Source organism: Lemur catta, chromosome 18, assembly GCF_020740605.2.
Source record: "Lemur catta isolate mLemCat1 chromosome 18, mLemCat1.pri, whole genome shotgun sequence".
Taxonomy (NCBI): Eukaryota; Metazoa; Chordata; class Mammalia; order Primates; family Lemuridae; genus Lemur; species Lemur catta.
The window spans coordinates 31,540,255-31,561,011 of record NC_059145.1 but is presented as its reverse complement, the minus strand read 5'-3'; the positions used below and the strand labels follow the sequence as shown (position 1 = coordinate 31,561,011).

Sequence of the window (20,757 nt, the reverse complement as noted above, 5' to 3'; positions counted from 1 at the left end):
AAGCTACAAGATGATTTTAAATGTTCACAATACAAAGAATAGATGTTTGAGGTGATGGTTATGCTATTACACTGATTTAATCATTATACATTATATACACTTATTGAAGTAGCACTCTGTAACCCATAAATTTGTACAATTATTACTTGTCAACTAAAAATAAAAGGAAAAAACACCCATGGATTACTGGGTCCTGACTCCAGAGTTTCTCTCTCAGTAGGTCTGGGGTGGGGCCTGGGAATTTACAGTTCTAACAAGTTCCAAGGTTACTACACTTTCAGAATCACCACCTCAGTAAAATAAAAAACATCGTGGAAATGCTTATAATCCAACCCTTAAGACCTTATTAGTCAGCATCTTAGCAAGAATTCAAATGATAGAAATACAGGCTAATAATGAGGGGCAGGAATCCTGAGAGGAAAGAAGAAAGGTGTCACAAAGCAATTTTTCCTACTTACAATTATACCCTCAGCTGAATGTGGCACCCATAACTGTCTCTCTAGTAGCCAACTTCAGAGTTTCTTCCCTGAAATTTTCTCCTTACTCACAGGGCTAGGTCTTCTGAACCATTTTTATACTAATCAGCGCAACTGAACTCAGTAGGGGTAAATGCCTGACCCAAACTAACACAATTATATTCTTCCTCTAATAATTCTGAAATTGCCTGGTGAGACAGGAAATGAAGCAAAACATGGAAAAAGCTAAGATGAAAGATTGCTTAAGGCTTTCTAGTGCTGACTTCTATGCCCAGCTGCATTATTGCCTTTGATTGTCATGTGACATCCTACTTGCACACGATGCCCCCACTGTACTTTAATTCACTCAAGTTGGTTTGCTTAACCGAAATGAGTCCAAATGAAGTAGTCCCTCCCCACCACCTTCGCAACTTTACTACTAAAAATGAACTCATGTGCCCTTTGGCACACGGACTACACACTGCTGATTCAGATACTTTTATCTTCCTTAGTATCCTATGTAATGGTTCTATCACCAAGCTGAAAACAAAGAAAAAACCCTACACCCATTTCTTTTTGTTGGATGTTGAAAAAATCTTATACAACCTCCTTACCATTTATTTTTTAATGCCGGGTAGAACAGCTATTGCTATTTATTTGTAAGTGTATCAGTTAGGACTCTTAATGTCAAAAGTTAACAGAAAAACCAACTCAAGCCAGCTCGCTTAATACAATGTATAAGCTCACATTATTGGAAATGACAGACATAGGGCAGGGTTCAAGATTGACTGATTCAGCAGCTCAAAACTGTCATCAATGACCCATTTTCTTTCTATTTCTCCCTTTCTGCCATCTGATGTCAACTTTATCCTCATGGCCAAAGGATGCGTAGAACTACAAACAGGATGTTCCTAGTCCAGTATCCCAAACGAGATTTTAAAATTCACTCAGATTGGCCCAATACAGGTCAGATTCTCACTCTTAAAAGAATAAATGTGGTTAAATAAATGGAATGCACAAATGGACTATCAATCAAAGCCCACTCTAGGGGCTATATTGTGATCCATTATACTAGACACACATAGACTACACTGGTCAAGAGGAGATACCAAAACAAAATTCAGATAATTTTCAGAAAATAAAAAATGTGGCAACCTATGCTAGGTCGACAATCAACAAAAGTCTACCACATTTGTTTTTTATTTGTATCATTAGAAAACAACCTAAAAATTCATTTTATTTTGTCTTCTTTGACATGATGGGCTGTTAGGTGGACAGAATTAAAAAATACTGTCCAGCTGTGCAACTACTCACAAAGTCCACTTCAAACATAAACACAGTGCACCACTGTCAAAAGCTGATAACAGACTGGTGTACTCGACCCCCATAAACTCTCGCCAACCAGCCCCATGTGGTAGTGGCACCAGTCAGGCGGGGGAAGTTAGAACTAAATCATGAGTGTAGCAGCTGTCAATTTAGCATTTATGTCTTACTATGTAACTGTGTAGGTCAATCTTGGGGATTATTTCATTGAAACGTATTTTATTCTTTGGTATTTTAAATATGTTCACTTTAAAATAAAATATAAAAGACAAAAATGTACTAATAAAAATAAAAGGATTTGTTCTGTAAAATTTGGATTCAGTCATGAAGACTCACTTAAGGACCTAGAAGGCCACATGTGGCCTTAAGGCTGCAGATTCCCCATTCCTGGCATATTTTGTCAAAAATGCATAATATGAATCTAATCATAAGGAAATATCAGACAAACTCAGTTAAGGAACATGCTAGAAAATAACTGATCTGTACTTTGCAGAAATGTCATTGATGTTAAAGACACAGAAATGCTGAGGAACCATCCTAAATTAATGGAGCTTAAACACACATGAAAACTAAATGTATTGTGTAAGCCTTGTCCCAAAACATAATTGCTATAAGGACAGTGTATCTATACCATAGATAATACATATTGTATCAATATTGAATGGTTTTGAAAACTGTACTATGGTTATATAAGTAAATGTCTTTGTCCTTAGTAAATACATTATGACGTGTTTAGTAAAAAGGGTAGGAGGTCTGCAACTTACTGTCAAATAATTTGAGGAAAAAAATGTGGATACACACGTGCACACACACAAAATCACATATATAGAAAGAAAAAAGCAAATGTAGCAAAATGTTAATAACTGGTGAATATGGGTAACACATATATGATAGTTCTCTGTACTATTTTTGCAACTTTTCTTTAAGTTTGAAATTATTCCAAAATTAAAAGATAAAAAAATTTAATATTACCTTTAGATTGCATGACCCGACAACTTGTCTCAAAGCATGAGGTATCATACTATTTTGCATTGTATACCACTTAAGTTTCATCAGAGGAAAAAAGCTAACAAATCATAAAGTTTTATTTTAACTTATTTATGTACAGAATAAGAATAATCAGAATAAGTTGTGCATTCTGGTGGAGGCTGGTATGACTCGGCGAAAGTCTGTTGTTTTCTTTTCTCCCGAGCACATAGCCAGACTACGTTTCCCAGCTTCCAGTGCTGCTGTGGGTTGTATAAGAGTTCTGGCTGGGGGGGAATATAACCTCAAACATACTCCCATGGGATCCTCCAGGCTCTCTCTTCTCTTGTGGGCTGACCAGATATGGAGGATCCAGAAGAGGACTGTGAGGCCCTAGGAGGAAGACATTAATAGAAGCAGCCTCTGTCCCTAAATGACTATGGTGGGCAGGGCCTCAACCACTGGCCTGCAATGGACTGTGATATAAACAAGAAATGAACCTTTATTGTGTTACGACACCAGTATTTGGGGATTATCTCTCATAGCAGTTAGCCTACCTGACTAATAAAGCTACCCAATTTATAAAATAAATTAACAGAGTGGTGACACTTCAGGAAAATGCAGTAAGTGAGGATGGCATGTATTTGCTTTCAGAATATACTTCAGAATAACCGTTTTCAAAATGTGATTAAGGGATTCTCGGTTCTCAAAGAGTAGTCTGGGGACCCCTGAGGGTTTCCAAGACCCTTTCAGGGACTCAGTGAGGTCAAAACTATTTTCATAACAATACTAACATGTTATTTGCTTTTTTTCACTCTCCTTCTCTCACACTATATAGTGGATTTTTTTAGAGGTGACATGATGTGTCACAATAGATTGAATGCATGAGCAGATAGGAAAACCTGTCCTTTATTTAGTCAGACAATAAAGAGATTTGCAAAAATGTAAAATAATGCTACTCTTCACTAATTTTCTTTTTTTGCTTTGGAAAATATACTTTGTGCTATAGTTTTTTGTAGGTATTTATGCTACCATGTGTTTATTATTTCTAAATAATAAACATATTTCTAATTACTCAGTGTTAATTTCCAATATAGTAAATATTGAGCGATACAACATACATGAACAAAAGCTCTTTTGGAGTCTCAATATTTCCTGAGACCAAAGAGTTTTTAACTGCTGTTTGAGAGTCCTCACTTGATTCTCATATACTAAAGAGCACAGGTTCCAGAACATAGTAGGTGTTCATATATATTTGTTAACTTAATAAATTGTGTAATGGTGATAATATCCACATTTAAGAGTCGTGATAATTGAAAGAAATAATGCGTGTGTGTGTTTATGGTAAATTATCACTGTTCACAGTTATTTGCTATCTCCCTCTCAGGTAGGAGATTTTATACATTCCCCTGCCCCACTGACTCAGCTTGGCTGTGTTAACTGAACTGTCCAATGGATGTAAATAGAAGTGACACGTGCCACACACAGATCTGAGGAGAAGCTTTAAACTCAATTGTGTGGTTCTGTTCAGACTCTTGCTCTTCTGCTTTCACCTCATGAACAGCATGTCCCAGATAGGGGCTGTTTGTTCAATACAGGTTGTGAAATGAGAAGACACAGAATAGACACATAGTTCACCTATAACTAAAGCAGAGCTGCAGCCTCCCTGTAGTTCTCAGGTAATGTGAGGCAGATACATATGAAATTTGTAAGCCACCTTAGCAAACCTGGCAAAAACAGTATGAAACAAGCATAGTATATGACAGATGTTCAATAAACCTAACCATTCTAATCAGGGTTATTTTTTAGCTGGAGGAGCACTACAAACCGTAGCTTAGCCCTTGAATAGTGGCTGCACAGAGCAGAGCCTACACTAATTAATTAAGACAGTTTAGACAATACCACTGAGATAACCTTAGGATTCCAGGTAAATGAAGTTAGTTCATGACCTAAGACAAGAGTGGCCTCAAAGTAAATCTGACTGTAATGAAAAATTTTGGCTACCATTTATCCCTGGAATGCCATTACAGGAGCTCAGAATATCTGTAAAAGTCACTGGCAGGTGACTGAGAAAAAAAGAAGTTCTAAGGTGACTGTCAAGTGTCTATAATCAAGGAGTAGTACTGTGGGTGTATCAGTCCATCTGCCTACCCTGCCCCACCCCCTTCTTAGGGAATCAGCTTATAATCTCTAAAGCTGAAACCAAAGATGGAGCAGTTAGCTTAAAACCAGTGATTAGCCAAGGACCAATTCTGATTATGCTTTCAAAGATGCACAGACTGAACCTTGTCAGACAGTGATGGGAATTGGAGTTGTAGGGTCATAGAGGGATATACTGGTAGCCATTATTGCCCACATGCACAATGACAGGTAATCAGAGAAAGCTGGTCTGCAGGATGAAACCGAAGAACCAAGAAGACTTACAGACAGAGTAAGAGGAGAGAGAGTAGCTGCCAGACAGAGAGATAGAGACTGTTGACAAGTATCACCTCCCATAAGGCCTATACCAACTTTTGCAGTTGGGTTCCTTAAGATCTCTCCATGTTTTTCGAATACATATCTTTTTACTCGACATCATTTAAATAGATTTCTGTCCCTATAAACCAAATGATCATTAAAAGAAGTTGTTTTTAAAAAGGATAAACTAATTGGTTTTAATTAAAGTTGTCTTTGGGGAATTTAATTATAGGTTTACAATCAGAGCTTCATCCAAGAGCCAACTGTGGTGTTCCGTTGCTTTAGCACAGCTTTGAAAACATTTACTTGTATATATTCCTATCCACATGACCATTTTGAGAAAATTCAAGAGAATTCATTTTTCCTTCCCTCAATTCTTCTGCCTTTACTTGTTCTTTGAGATAGTTACCATTCTGCCAGTAGAAGTGAACCTGAGAGAAATGCATTTTATACATGGCAGGACAAATTAAGGCCCAGGCACTAGTTTTCCAGGAGCTAAGCGTTGAGAAGAAGAAAGCTTAACACTTTCCTAACCCTGTTCACTCACTTTCTACTCTAATTCTTGTTTTATTCCATATTTTTTTCTAATCAAGAACCACACTGACAGTATTATCGATACATTTCAGTAAAAAACAATATAACAAGCACTATTGAGGACCCACCATGCATACAGAATTCCTTTAAGTGCTGTGGGGATTACAATAATGAATAAGACATAGTCCCTGCCCTCAAAGGAATCATGTACACAATTATGAGAACACTGAGGAAGCAGAGACTTACTACAACTGTGAGGACATGGAAAGTATTCATAGAAGCTATGCATTTGAGTTTGACCTTAAAGAATGATTACATTTTCAAAAGGTAGACAGATGGGATTAGGTTGGATGAAAACTTGAGCCAAAGGCATGAGAACTTGTGAGGTGTTCAGTAATCAAGGTGGCTACAGCAAGGAGGAGGAGTAGAATAAGTTATGGAGAGAGAGGTACCAGAGATGAGGGTCACCGGATACCCAGAAAAGCCTAGGGTACCCAGTGACCCCAAACTTTTGGGGGCATTTGAATGAAGCCTGGGCTGTAGCAAATCCTAACAATTTTTTTCCATGAACCTAGACTGCCTGAAACTGAAAAATCTAACACTTAAAATTCAAAGACTGATCATTTAAAAAGTAAAAGCAGATGTCAGAGTACCTTGAAACACAGAATTTAAATGTGATTGAAATTTGCAATGTCAGCTTTATTTGACTACGTATTCCCACACAATTTTAAAGAGAAAGTCGAGCTGTATGAGTGGATTTCAACCTTTTGAGGGACCAATAGTATCCTCTGTTCATATAAAACATATAAACATTTTCATCCCAAAATGTACATAGGATTGAAAAAAGGAAGGATGGATTATTCTGTTTGATGTAACGGAGCTAACTCAAAAGGGTTTAAAGAGCAATGGATTAGATTATTTTAAATGTTCTTTCCAGCTAACTCTAAAATGTCATTTCTAAACCTGAATATTACTACTTTACTAATTTGAAACCACCCATATCTTGACTGTTTCTCCCAAAAGAAGTATACCACACAACAAACTGAAACTGACTTAAGGGGAGTTTAACAATATAAGGAATTAGAAATTGCTAAAAGAAGGAAATTAACATTTACTGATCTTGCACTACATGCCAGTATATTAGGTCTCTGTAACCAATCTAAAGTCCAATTAACTCTGCTGCTGTCTATTGTTAACATCTGGACAATGTCTTTTGCAAACAGGGCTTACAAATTTGAAGTTCAATAATAGCCTCATTGATATCCAAATGCTTTAGGCCCTGAAGATCTCATGGTCTAGTTGGAGGTGGAGAATTGGTTGTGGAGATATCTAAATAATAAGACCATTATGTGATAAACATCATTATATAAGTGCTATTGAAAGATATGTTTATCATTTACTACATGTAGGCCATTCAAAGTAATTTTTATGAATCCAAATAAAGATGCTAAAATATTTTTTATATCCAAATAAGAAACTCTACAATTTATAGAACACAATTACAAAAATCAGGAACCACAGATATACCAGCACTCCCCATAGAGGGATTCTTCTGATATTTATTACTGAGCAACTTCATCAAAGCCAAATGACTTCATAAAGCTCCATATATACTTTAATTGGCAAAAAGAAATTGTTCCCTGTATGAAAATAGTTCCAGAATTCTCTACTAATGAAAATATCCTAAATTATCATAAATTTTATAATTGGGACTATATGGGTCCATTAATATACATATTAATATACATATTATGTTCTATTTTGTAGATGTTTCAAATTATTATTTTCAATAATTAAAATAACGAAATACAAGAGTAAAAATAAAATACAGTAAAAGGGAAGGGGAACCAAACCAGAGGGGACATTTCTGCTGACAAAAAAGCGTATCATGTATCTCCTACTATGTATCATAGCACTAAAGAAACATATCCACCTGACACTGTCATACCAAAGAAGGGAAAGTATTTGGAGGATTTGTGATTTGCTGTGAATCATCTTCAATCATCCCTATTGGTGAAGGCAAACAAGGACAGTGGGAGTAGCAAAGGTCTGTCTGTTTATCATGCCTCAAGTCATTGGAAGTCTACCAGTTTATATATTTTTTCCCAGGTCATGTTTCTTCACAGATGAACATTCCTCTCTATCTATGGTTCTACACTTGGTCTGGTCACCTATAACTCCCTTCATACCAAGACCCTGATGACAGGAGTTCCTGTAGTTGTCTTTTAATTAAATCACTTGCATCCATACCCATACAATAGAAATCACTTTTTTTTTCATGTTATGCTGATCATTTCTTTCCTATTGGAGAACCCGCATGAGTCAACAGTCAAGCAGCCTCTCAAGGAAAAGCTGCTTTTCTGTCTCTCTTCAGGGACAAGTACCACGAAAATTTCACAAGGAAAACAGACATGCCCAATTTGTCTCAAAATGATTCAGAAGGAGACTCTAAAAATTAAATATTATCATACTCTTATCTATATTTAAAGATGTAAAAGTTATAAATTAATATTTACCATGTACTTAGTATTTGGCATTATTGAATTTAATCCTAACTACCCAATAAATAGATATAAATATTATCTCCATTGCACAGATGAGGCTGTGACATACAGAGGTGCTCAGCAACTTGTCCAGGGTCACCATGCTAATAAGTGGCAGAGCCAGTAACTCCCAAACCTACAATCTGACCAGTCACAGGACCCTGACTTGTGCCCTGATAACTGATATGGCAATCATTTAACCACACAGTGCTTTATCAAATGTATGGCCTTTTATTATTACTTTATTTTACAGAGTAAAAACACTTCCAAATATTTGTATATGTGTAATTTTTCTTTTGCTAGTATTTTACTTTAGCTTTGAGCGTGCATCTAGTTTATCTAAAGAATATTGTAAAAATAATTTAGAAAAGTAAAATGAACCAAACTAAAAAACAAGAAAAAAACTACTTTTCACAAACATACAGTTTATAAAGTATACATGGCATGTGATTTATATACCTACCACATGTGTTATCTAAAACTTCTACATAAAACCTATTTTAAGGCATGCAAATTTAATATATTAAGAAAGTCAGTATGCAAAGCATCTTAAAGTGCTCTCTCTACTAATGCATGTAACAAAATATACTGATTATGCAAGTATATTTAATTGGATATAATTAAAATAATGAGATTTAAATACTGATGATTTTAAAAAGAAAAAATAGAAGTTGAAATTATCCACGAGATGCATTCAAAATGTTAATGAAACTTGCAATGTCATTACTACTTTAATATACAATACTTCTAGTTTAAAAAAGAGCTACTACTGGCCATTGTTGCCCAGTTCTAAACACATAGTTTACTGATGCATTCACTTGGTAATATAAAATATTTCATTGGATAACATCACCATTCTTTGCATTTGGATAACATCTCTTTTTCAAATAACTGGAGCTAGAAGCAACCACTATTTTCTTCAAAAGTAAGCATCAAATGACCAAAAAGATAAGAAAGCAAATATTCTACCGGAAGAGAGCTGTGCTTGGTTAAATGGACATAATCTCAAAAGCCCTCACCAATATCATTCTGACCTAAAGATAGCAAATTTAGGTATTCTCTCAACTCCAGTGGCTTTAAAGAGGCTGAAGATGACCAATGACATAAGAAAAGAACAGATCTGCAGCTGTGAGTCCATATATTTGTTTAAAGTTTCAAAGAAGCCTACTGTCTACAGCGTAGGAGAAGGAAAGGTAGGAGCAAAATTCAATACAGTGGAAGGATCTGAAACTTCTATTAAATTTCTTTTCTGACCTTTTCATCTGGCTCTCTAGCAACAGTACAGAAAAGGTGATACAAGAGTAACTTTCATTAAATTAGCTTGAGGCTAAAGCTTTGTTTGGTAGAATATTCCAATTGTTCATATTACAGAAATGAAAAAAGCTTTGAGGTCTACATGGACCTAAACTTCCAAAAATTTCTTAGGAAAAACCCAATGTATCCAATTAACTTTGGCACTTAAAATAGAAGAGTTCACATTACCATTTACTGATGAAGTAATGGAAACACAGAATTACCGTGTTGAGCCCAGAGCCATATAACTATGGGGTAGAGCAAAAGGAAAAGACAAAAACTCTGGAATGAGCATCATAAATCCTAGATTGAATGCCAGGTTAAAATCATTCAACTCCACTCATACAATTTCAAATTCAGACTATTGCAATGCAGAGAACACAAAGGATCAGTTAAAATTCATATGGACTACGTATACTTTTAGGGGTCTCGCTCTGTTTTGAAGAATTTAACTTTTGCTTCCTACCTTTATCAGATTCCAAACACAAGTAACTCCAAACAGCTGAGGGCTCAACATGTAAAAGCTTGTACACAGTAATAATATTCTCTAGGACCTACAGGCTAAGAATTGCAACCTTTCCAAATATCACATGATGCCCACCACAGGCTTGTGCAGTGTTTTCAACTCATATATTGAAAAAGCACTGGCTAAGCTGAGTGAAAATGAGAAAAATCATGTCAATTCACTAGAGGCATAACAGTACAAAATGTCTCTCAGAATTCATCAAGATTAATGACAAATCAGAGTAGAGAAAAGAATTAATGCAGCTCAATAATATTCAGAAAATGAATACAATTTCTGTCAGAAATGTAATATTCCAAAATCTTTTAGTGTGATTGGCAGAAAAATATAGTAAAATAGATTCTATTTCAAGATGCAGTTGGTTCCTTTCCAAGAGCTTAGGTTCATGGTGTTCGTCCTGTGCACCAGATGTCTGCCCCCAGGCTCTGAAACCCTAACAAACCCACCCCAGGGGAGCCGATGACCTCCCACTGCCCTGATGTAGTTTGCAAGATACCACAAAATGAAAGAATTTTTAAAAAACCTATTGTTTATTCAATCATTTACTTTCAAGTGCAACCATCAGACACAGTTACACTAAAATATTTTTTAAAAGAAAACTGCAACTAATACTATGAAATAAGCAAGTCAAGATGACTTCTGTAAAAAGCAAGGAAGTCTTTTGTGGGTTGACACCTTGACACTGAAAGAGAAATACAAGAGAATTCCGTTACTTCATTGCTAAATATACTGCGTGCTAGTAAACACTCCCTTTGCTCCACATGCAAAATGTAATGTGTTTGGATAATTGCTGATCAGGTCATGAAGTTCTGAAGCCATCTCATCCACAGGTAGAAGATGCTCAATAATATAATTTTTAGATGTTAAAGAAAAAAAAGGCTGACACAGGAATCAATAAAGAAGAGGTAAATATGTTTTTTAGTTTTCATTTTAAAAAGTCTAATATGAATATTATCACTAAAAAAGATATGGGTAAAATTCTTTAACTCTTAGGCATTTATCTATCAAAAGGGTAAAGATAAAAATATCTCAGCATGAAAAGACTTTTTCTTCCTGGAACTCTCATGATAAAACTGTATTATGGGAAGCCCCTACAGAAGATATAAAAGGCTTAGCTTATACAGAGATTCAAATAAAATATTTACTATATATCCACTACTTATGTATATATGTATGTATAATCACAAAAATAACAATATTTATAAGAAGGCAGCAGGGCAAGGTGGTGCAGAGCACAGGTGCTAGATTTAGACTGCATGTTTGAGTCCTGACTCTGGTTAGTACGTCTATAACCTCTGGCAACTTCCTCAATCTTTCTGGACTTCAGTTTGCTCAGTGGTAAAACAGAAGTGATAACTCTGACTACCATACAGGCTAATTCTTAGGATTAATTGAGCTAAAACAATTAAAGTGCTTAGAATAATGCCTGGTATATCAAATGCTAAATGTTAGCTATTACTATTACTTTACATTAATTTTCTCATTTAATGCTTACGACACACATGTGAGGTAAGTATTTTTATTCTCACTCCATAGGTAAGTTAAGCAATTTACCCAAGGTCCCACAGAGGTAAAGGTGAATTTGACTGCAGAGCTTTCCAATTCTAAGCCTAGGCTCTTACTTCTACCTAAATACTTCACAGATCTTGCTCTTATGTCATTATAACATTTATCAAAATGTATTTAAACTGCCCTTTAATAGATCATTCACCCTGAGAGTAAACTCTCTGAGGACAGAGATTGGGTGCTTCTTATCCTTTCTGAATTTGTAAGACCACCCATCTTCTGCCCATGAGTCCATATTTTAGAGTCTGTTAGATGCCAGGCCTTGTTAGGTGCCGGGATATCAAGCTGAGTAGAACAAACAGGGTCCCTGTCCTCATGGAACTCAAAGTCTACCCCAAAACACAGATAATCAAATAAATATATAATTATAAACTGTTACAGTTATGACAAATAAAAAGCGCAGGGTGCTAGGAAATGGCAGAAGAGATGAATCTCATTTAGTTGGGGAGAAATCAAAAAAGGCCTTTCTGAAGAAGGGACATGTAAGCTGAGATGAGGAGACTGAGTAGGAGTTAGCCAGGCAAAGACATGGCAGAGAAAGCACTTGTACACAGGACCCTAATAAGAGACCTCCTGGCACATGAAGAAGGGAAAGAGCCGGCATGGTGGACAAATTGCAAGCTCACAGCAGAGAGGTATGAGATGAGAAGGGAGAGGTGAGAGGCCACAGCACATAGAAGTATTATGGATTTGACTGAGAGTTTATCCTCAGTTCAATGGGAATTTCAGTTGTTTTCTAGAAAGATCACTCTAACTGCAGTGTGGAGACTAGAGTGGAAGTGGACAAGAGAGAAAGCTAGAAAGTCCACTGGGAAGCTCTAACAGTAGGTCGGGGAAATGTCACAATGGTTTGGGACTAGGAGGATAGCAGTGAGGATAGGGAGATGTATACAAATTCAAGGTATATCGAATCTCCATGTCTAACACGACTTCCTGACAATGAAAGGATTCAGTAACATGTTGACTGAATGAATGGGCAATTAACTCCCCAAGCAGTGCTGTTGCTGGTTCTAAGGCATCCACTAACCCATATACATAACCTTCTTCAGAGACACAGAAGATACTAAGGAAATGATTACTAATTTCATAAACCAGCTGGCAAGACTCCACTTATGAAAACCTCTTGATGTATAAATGTATCTTTGTGAAACAAAATGCCTCTCCCATTCTGACAATGGAAAATTTTAGAAGCCAGATATCTTTCTGTTATGTGACTTTACAAGCTTGTTAGAGAAATGTATTATTTAAAATAGCCTAGAGCTATGCTGCTAGAAACACAGTAAAACACTGAGGGTGCTGAAAGAAAGCCCTTTCATTTAAGGCAGAAAAAAAACCTACAGATAGAAAGAGAATCTATACTTGTTATTCTGCTTTCCTTCTTGTAAAAACATGATCTCTGTCATTACTTCATAAAACAGCACAATATTTTGACTTTCTATTAGCAACAAATTCAAATATAGAGCTAATATATTTTCTTATAATCTTATAAATTCACAAGGTCAGGACAGAGAATGTCTTCCCCATGTTATTTAATAATTTCAACTTTTTATTGATAAAACATTTATTTTGCTAAAACTATAAAACTAAAACCATTTGGAAAATCCAAATGTTTGCCCACGTGGATAAGAGAACAAGAAAATCTCTGATTATAATCATATGAATCCAAAATCTAATCATTAATCCCAATGGCCTTCAAAATGTTTTCCCACGCTTCAATAGGCCAACAGCATTACTAACAGGGTAACAAAAAGGTAACAAAGAGGTCCCAGCTGCTCTCCTGCTAGGACTACATTAAATCAAAGATAATTACTGATTTCTCAACAATTAAAGCTTTAATTGTTATTAAATTAATTAAAACAATATAATGCCTAGTCTAGGGTGATAAGGTCAAGTGTTCGGGGGCACAAATAAGGTTAATTTTGCAAAGAAAAAAAAGGGCTCCTTGGCAAAAGATTCTGTTCCAAGGTTCTGCCAAGTGTCTTGCACACCTTTGATCAAAAGGCCAACCACCAGTGCCTCCACCACTCCTTCTGAAGAATCTCAAAGTGTAGGCCATACAGAGATCAGGAGAATAAGAGGGGCTGCACTGGATTTCTATTTAAGAAGCTTTAAAAGCTTATACATGAAATATAATTTGTCTTCTATTTGGCAGAAAACCACTTTCCCTACACTGAAAATAAAGCTTTATGCGGTCCTTCCTGTACCTTCATGTCTTTGGAGTCCTGAATGCTTTTTCTACAGAACCAGAAAGTAGTACATAAGAGCACCAAATTTGCTTTGGTCCTGTTATTCTAGCAGCTATTTTAAAGAATCTCAGTGACAATGGCAGATGATAAAAGAAGACCTTAGTGAGAAGTTTACTGAAGTTTAACGCTGAATAAAACAAAGGTATAAATTGTTCCATCTTTCCTTTATCACCCAAGAAAACAAGAATGTCTATTATTAGCTAAAATTCATATATTAACAACATATGAACCAATCATTAATATGCTAATTCATATAAACAAAGAGAAATGAATAACCTCAAATTTGTTATTCCCATTTTATTAACAAACAGCTCTTCCTTCCTCTTATTTTGCACCAGTAAAACTAGTTCAAAATTATCCTCATTAATAAGAAAAATCATTTATTCCAGGAGGAAAAAATAAAAGCCTAAGCATAGACTTTGGACAGCTATTAATTTCAAAGAAAAATTAGAAAATAGCATACCTTAAATGTAATGATTTATCTAAAGTGTACAAATGTATTTAATTAATAAAATCTTAAACTATTCAATTATATGTGAGTATACAAATCAAATGTTATTTTCATTCCAGTACCACCTCACACAACAGATAGCTCAACTGAGTAAAAGTTGTATATTTTCATGTTTGCTAAATAATCTAGCAAGGCCATTTAAAACAAATATATTCCAAGCTATCTATAGGTAAACAAGAAGGACCAATTCTTCTAAACAAAGTAAATATTATTAAATTAGGTATTTCAATCAAGTTTATAAACAACCATAGTTTTGAATAGGAGACAGTATAAAACATAACATCACTCTTCATTTGGACCAAAATCTCAAACTTTTGGATGATATATTTCTTCAAGTTATAGGTCATTTATTGTCAAAATGATAATCCTTTGATATTTTCTTAAACAGATGAAATTTGCTTTCTTTCCCTAGGGAAATGCCAGACTATAGTGATAGCTAAGAAATACGATTAAATTAGTTTAATTACTTCATGTCGACTTGATAAGTCACTACTCTTTAATGCAAAAACTGCCACTTGCAATTAATGACTGTTGGTACTGCTTCAATTGATCAAATGTCTAATACACATAAAACATTCAAAGAAGTTCTGTATATCTTACAGCAATTCAGTGGAGAAGTCTTGTCCCAGGGGTACATAAATCTGAAGTACAAGAAACCTCTGGATCAGTCCAACTAGAATGAGAGGGGGAAAATATACATTCAAATGTTCAAACCATTTATATATGCATATAAACAAACACAATCGCACACCATCAAAAAGTTGAAGCTTTTAGCATTTCGGTAATATATACAACTGCAATAGCACTACCCATGAATTATGACCTCATTATGAAAGCAAAAAGATTAATGAAAATCAAATCAAACTAACAACAAATGTTGCCTTTTAAAGTCCCATCTGTGGCCTTGGAGAAATTTTTATGAAAATTTTTAAAATAATATTTTTTTATTTACTATTTTTATTAGGTTGCAAGAGAACGTACACATAGAATTGCATTCAACAGAGACATAAAATTGAACTATAGATTCCCATCAAGGCGACCATAAAAGCATGTGGCAATTATTTTTATTCACTGACAGTTTTAACTGTATTAAACAACTTAATAAAAAACAATAGATCAAGAAAAACAATTCTAATTATGACAACTAAAACTAAAGGTTTGATGAGCCATAGCTAGTTCATATGGTTTTAAATGTGTTCACACGGAGATAGATGGAAGAACAGATTTTCATTTATAATACCTTTTGTTAACTGAATATACTTTTAATTAATTTAATGCTCACTAAGTAAAAACTGATAGCTTTTATTCCCTATCACTAGCTTCATCTGGATTAAAAAGTTTTTGTAGAAAAACCAGTCCCTATGGCACTTGATAGCTGAAGTCTGCAACCGCTTAAAAAAAAAATCAACTGATTTTATATTATCTCTCCAGATCTGTTCACTTAAAGCCTTTCCTCTTAGGTTTTGAACTTATGCTTGATTTCTCAATTATAGTGCTCTTAAAAGATGTTTTTGTATCATATCTACTAAAACATGCAACTTAGGAACCTTTTTCCAGATGTGGGACTTTAGGTAGGAAATGAAGATGTCTTGATTTATCTGTTAACCTTTCCTACAAAGCGAATAGTACAGGCCAACACATGGATAAGACTTTAGGGAAGGCAACTGGTCTAAAATTCATGCTATTTTCTATTATTCCAACTTAGCAGGCTTAACAAATTTAAGTATTTTAAAGTAACAATACATTTTTGGATAGTCTATATAAAGACCTTCTGGTTTATAATCCTGTGGTTGAATGTTCTTTCAACATTCCTGAACAACTTAAACAGTTCCTATGTTTTATCCCAAATTTACTTCCTAAACAATAAACATATTTGATCAAATATGCATACTATTTTAATCAAACATACAGGCATAACTTTTACTTAAAAGTACTAAGCTTATAAGTTGCTCTAGAAAGCCATCAATAGAGTAAGCAATGTAATAGAAATAGGAGATTTAACAGGCTCTGACCCTAGAAAATTCTCTAGGAATCTGATTCAACCATATTTATGTGAAAAGCAAGGGAAGCAACCAGAGTTCTGATCAACAAAAGCAAAGTGAGTGGCTGGGCACGGTGGCTCACGCCTGTAATCCTAGCCCTCTGGGAGGCCAAGGCGGGTGGATCGCTCGAGGTCAGGAGTTCGAGACCAGCCTGAGTGAGACCCCGTCTCTACTAAAAATAGAAATAAATTATCTGGACAACTAAAAATATATATATAGAAAAAATTAGCTGGGCATGGTGGCACATGCCTGTAGTCCCAGCTACTCGGGAGGCTGGGGCAGTAGGATCGCTTAAGCCCAGGAGTTTGAGGTTGCCGTGAGCTAGGCTGATGCCACGGCACTCACTCTAGCCTGGGCAACAAAGTGAGACTCTGTCTCAAAAAAAAAAAAAAAAAAATCAAAGTGAGACACCAAAATGAGGCCAACTTAAATAAATCAATCATTCTCTCTTGCATCTTGTACTGATTGGCTCTATGGTATTTTTCCATTGCACAATGGCTTCTGTAAATAGAGCTGAGAGAACACCAGGATAAATGAAATCAGTCTTTAAATAAGGTCCCTAATTTATGTCAAAAATCTCACTGAATCAGCACTGTTCTCTTCAAACACAAAGAACTACACATGTACGGCATTTTTGAATGAGCATTTTTAGATATGAAAGATCCCTTCCCTCAAAAAAAGAAAGCTTTGTAATTCAACTTTCTCACATACAGAAGCCCTAGTTTCCAAAAGGCTTCACTTCTAAGATTAAAAGAAGTTATGACAATACCATATGGTGATGATCTGACAAAGAAAAAAGTACTTTAATAACGTTTGACACAGACTGATCCTGTGTGTCAGAAATGCTAAATAAATTCTATAGTAATATATTTTTTCCAGTGGCCTAGTAAATTTAAACTGACTCTTCATGTCTACATTATATTTAAAATCACTTTCTCTAAGTAATGCTGAACGTTAGTCAAAAAATGTCCATCAAATACATAAAATTCATACAAATTTAGTTTTCTACTGAAATATATAGGTTTTGCAGTTTTATAATCTGTTGTCTGCCTGAGACAAGCTACCTATTTTTTTTTACCTATTTTTTTCTTCAACTTCAACATGCAAAACAAGAATAATTTATACCTTCATTATGGGCTAGTTCACATCTCTTGAGCAAATTAGAAAACCTGTCTGGGTCCTTTTACTTTTCATCTGTAAAACTGGATTAATAATTGGATTTGCACCTCACAGCATTATTTATATAGATTAAACTAGCTCTATCATTCAACAAAGATTTATTGAGCACCTATCATGTGCAAGAAACAATGCTTACGTTTTTTGCAGTGAAGAAGACATACTTGGTCTCTGCCTTCTTAGAACTTACATTCTAGTTCCATGAAGGAGAAGGTCAGGGTGCTATGAAAACATATAACCCTGGGTCCTTGTGGAGGAAGAGGATGATGAGTAAAGGTTTTCTTGAAATAACATTAAAACTCAGCTGGGAAGAATAAGTAGGAATTGAGAGGACAAGGGGGATGGGTGTAGGAGAAAGGAACAAATACTGCAGGTAGAAGGACTAGTCCATCTTGTGATGGAAAAGGCCATAGTAGATCGGATGAATCTAAAAAGGGCTTAGTAGGCTGGTAGGAAAGATGGAAGAGGAAATGCAGCAGGAGATAGGTCTGGCAAAGTAGCCAGGAACACAATCATGTGGGGTCTTAAAGGCCACATGAAGGATAATAGGTCATCCTAAAATCAATGGGAAGCCACTTATACATTCATTCATTCAACAAAGATTTACTGAATGTCTACTATTAATATGTGCCAGGCACTATTCTAGGTGAACAAAATAGATTAAATTCTCTCAGCTAGTGAGGATTACTTTCTGGTGATGGCAAGAAAAACAATAAATAAACATAACAATTGCAGAGCATGTTAAATGATGATAAGTACTATGGGAAAAAGTAGAGCTGGGTAAAAGGGATCAAGAGTGGAGAAGGGATATACAGCACAGGTTCTAACTTTAGTACAGGTCAGGTGGGCCTCACTGAGAAGGGGACATTTTAGTAAAGGCTTAAAGAAAGGGAGAGGGTGATCCATGTAACTATTTTGGGGGTGGGAGAGGAAGCTCTAGGTAGAGGCTATATCCTGTACACAGGTGGTAAGGTAACAGAGCCCTGGGCTATGTTTCAAAACAGCAATGAGACCTATATGGTTGTAGCAGAGGGAACAAGGAAAAGAGTAATAGGATATAAGGTCAGAGAGTTCAGAGGATACCAGATACTACAGAGTCCTATAGATTTGGGGTTTTAATCTGGGAGAGATGGGGCATTTTCAGCAGAGGAGTAACATGATTTACATGTTACTTACAATTTAAAAGTATTACTCTGGCCACTAATTTGACAACAGACTGTAGAGAGCACAAGTCAGAAACAGGGAGGCTGATTAGAAGACTATTGTAATAATCCAAACATGAGATAATGGTGGCTTGGACCAGGGCAGTGGCACTGGAGGTACCAAGAAGTGGTCAGGCTCTCAATCTATTTTAAATAGTACCAACAAGATCTTCCTGATGGACTTAACGAAGAGAAAGAAAAATCAAAGCTGATTTCCAAGTTTTTATTCTAAGCAATTGAAAAGACAAATTGCTAACAACTGAAATGGGGCAGCCTACAGGAGGAAAAGGAATTTCAAGGAGTAAAGGCCAGAGTTAGGCTTTGGACATATTGCATTTAAGACGTCCAAGTAGAAATGTCAAGAAAGCTGATATGCAAGTCTGGGGTTTAGGAGAGAAGTCTGAGCTGGAAATGTAAGCTGGATTAAGACAGTGATGGTACTTAAATCCATGACCCGGAAGTCAACAGTCAGGAGAGTAAATGTGAATAGAGGGCCAAGGACTGAGTCCAGGGGCACTGGAACATTAAGTTGGGTTGGGGAGAAGAGGAAGAACTGCTAAAGGAGACTACAAAAGAAGATCAGTGAAGTAGGAAAAAAACTAAGAGTGTGGACATCCTGGAAACGAGTGAAGAAAGTGTATCAATGAGGTGTCAACTATCTCAGATGATGCTAATATGTGAAGTAAGATGAGGGCTGAGAATAGGCCATTGGATTTAGAAATATAGAGGTCACTAGTGATTTGACAAGAGCACTATCAGTAGAGTGGTGAGGTCAAAGCCACTGAAGAGTTTTAAACAGAGGAAGTCATGATGAGGGGCATGAAGCAGCCCAGGGGGAACCTCACAAAGAAGACCTCATCCTCCAGAGCAGCTGAAACTTAGCGCTGAAACTTCAGGGATACTGATCCCCAGAGATGACCACACCATTTGATTCAGATGACACAGGCAGAGAAAACAACGGTTTCAAATAGGAGCCTCAAATAGAAAGTCCTGGAGAAGACCTTCCAAATGACATTAAATAGATATTTATGTGTGACAGAGCTGCTTCTCATATGTGCAACTCTGTATAATATGTTCCAAGGTGAAGAGCAGCAGGGATTTATTTATTTAGCTGGAGAGGGATTTACTCAATTCTTATATCAAGGCCAGCTGGTTATAATTAAAAATTCTAACCCAAAGCATCATAATTTCTTAATGCAGCAAATTTAACAAACTTATTTTAACACCAACTATGTATTAATACTAGACACAAAGTTAGGGGTATAAAAAAGATGATTCAAGATCCCTGCCCTGCAGAAGTGCACAATCTGATAATCAATATCTCACTTTCCTTTATTTGATAAGTGCTGAGTGAAAAAAAAAATTTTGACGTGTTAAGAGATCCTCAACTATAATTTAATTCAGAAATATTACTATTTAAAATGAAAACTTAAACATACTTAATTTCATTACTAAACTTTCTTCCTAAGAAGTGCCTAACATAGTCAGAAACATATGGAGTACCTAATGTCAAGTTTGCATAAATAGAGTGGATGTTTACTCTTAAAATAGGAATACATAATGGTAATTTAATTTAGAAATGTTAATTGAAAACCAATTCTATATTCAATATATGCCATTTAATTTAAATTTAACCATACCAACTTCACACAGACGGTCATTTTGTACAAGTAAAAAGAACTATAAATTTCCATTATCAAAAATTCCAAATAACTAATCTTAAAAGGCATTAGTGTAGGTCAGACTATATAAACTATTTCATTTGTTACAGTGCTGCACACGCTACAGAAAAGCCTGAATAATTTTTAATTATAGGGCATTGTACAGGAAATACATTAAAAGATTCTTCTGTTTTTTACAATTAAAACCATCATCTTTCCATTTTAAAAAGTAATTATAACATATTAAACTTGATTTGTT

At 35.5% G+C, this 20,757-nt stretch overlaps 1 protein-coding gene across 5 annotated transcripts in view; it reads right to left on the bottom strand.

The window, feature by feature from the left end:
• CFAP20DC (CFAP20 domain containing) overlaps positions 1-20,757 on the bottom strand; it is a 219,928-nt gene that overhangs the window by 193,807 nt on the left and 5,364 nt on the right. For all 5 annotated transcript variants that reach the window (XM_045530678.1, XM_045530675.1, XM_045530673.1 and 2 more), the window contains exon 4: positions 15,018-15,090. In XM_045530678.1, the coding sequence (XP_045386634.1) occupies positions 15,018-15,090 (73 nt within the window). The remainder of the gene's footprint in view (positions 1-15,017; positions 15,091-20,757) is intronic.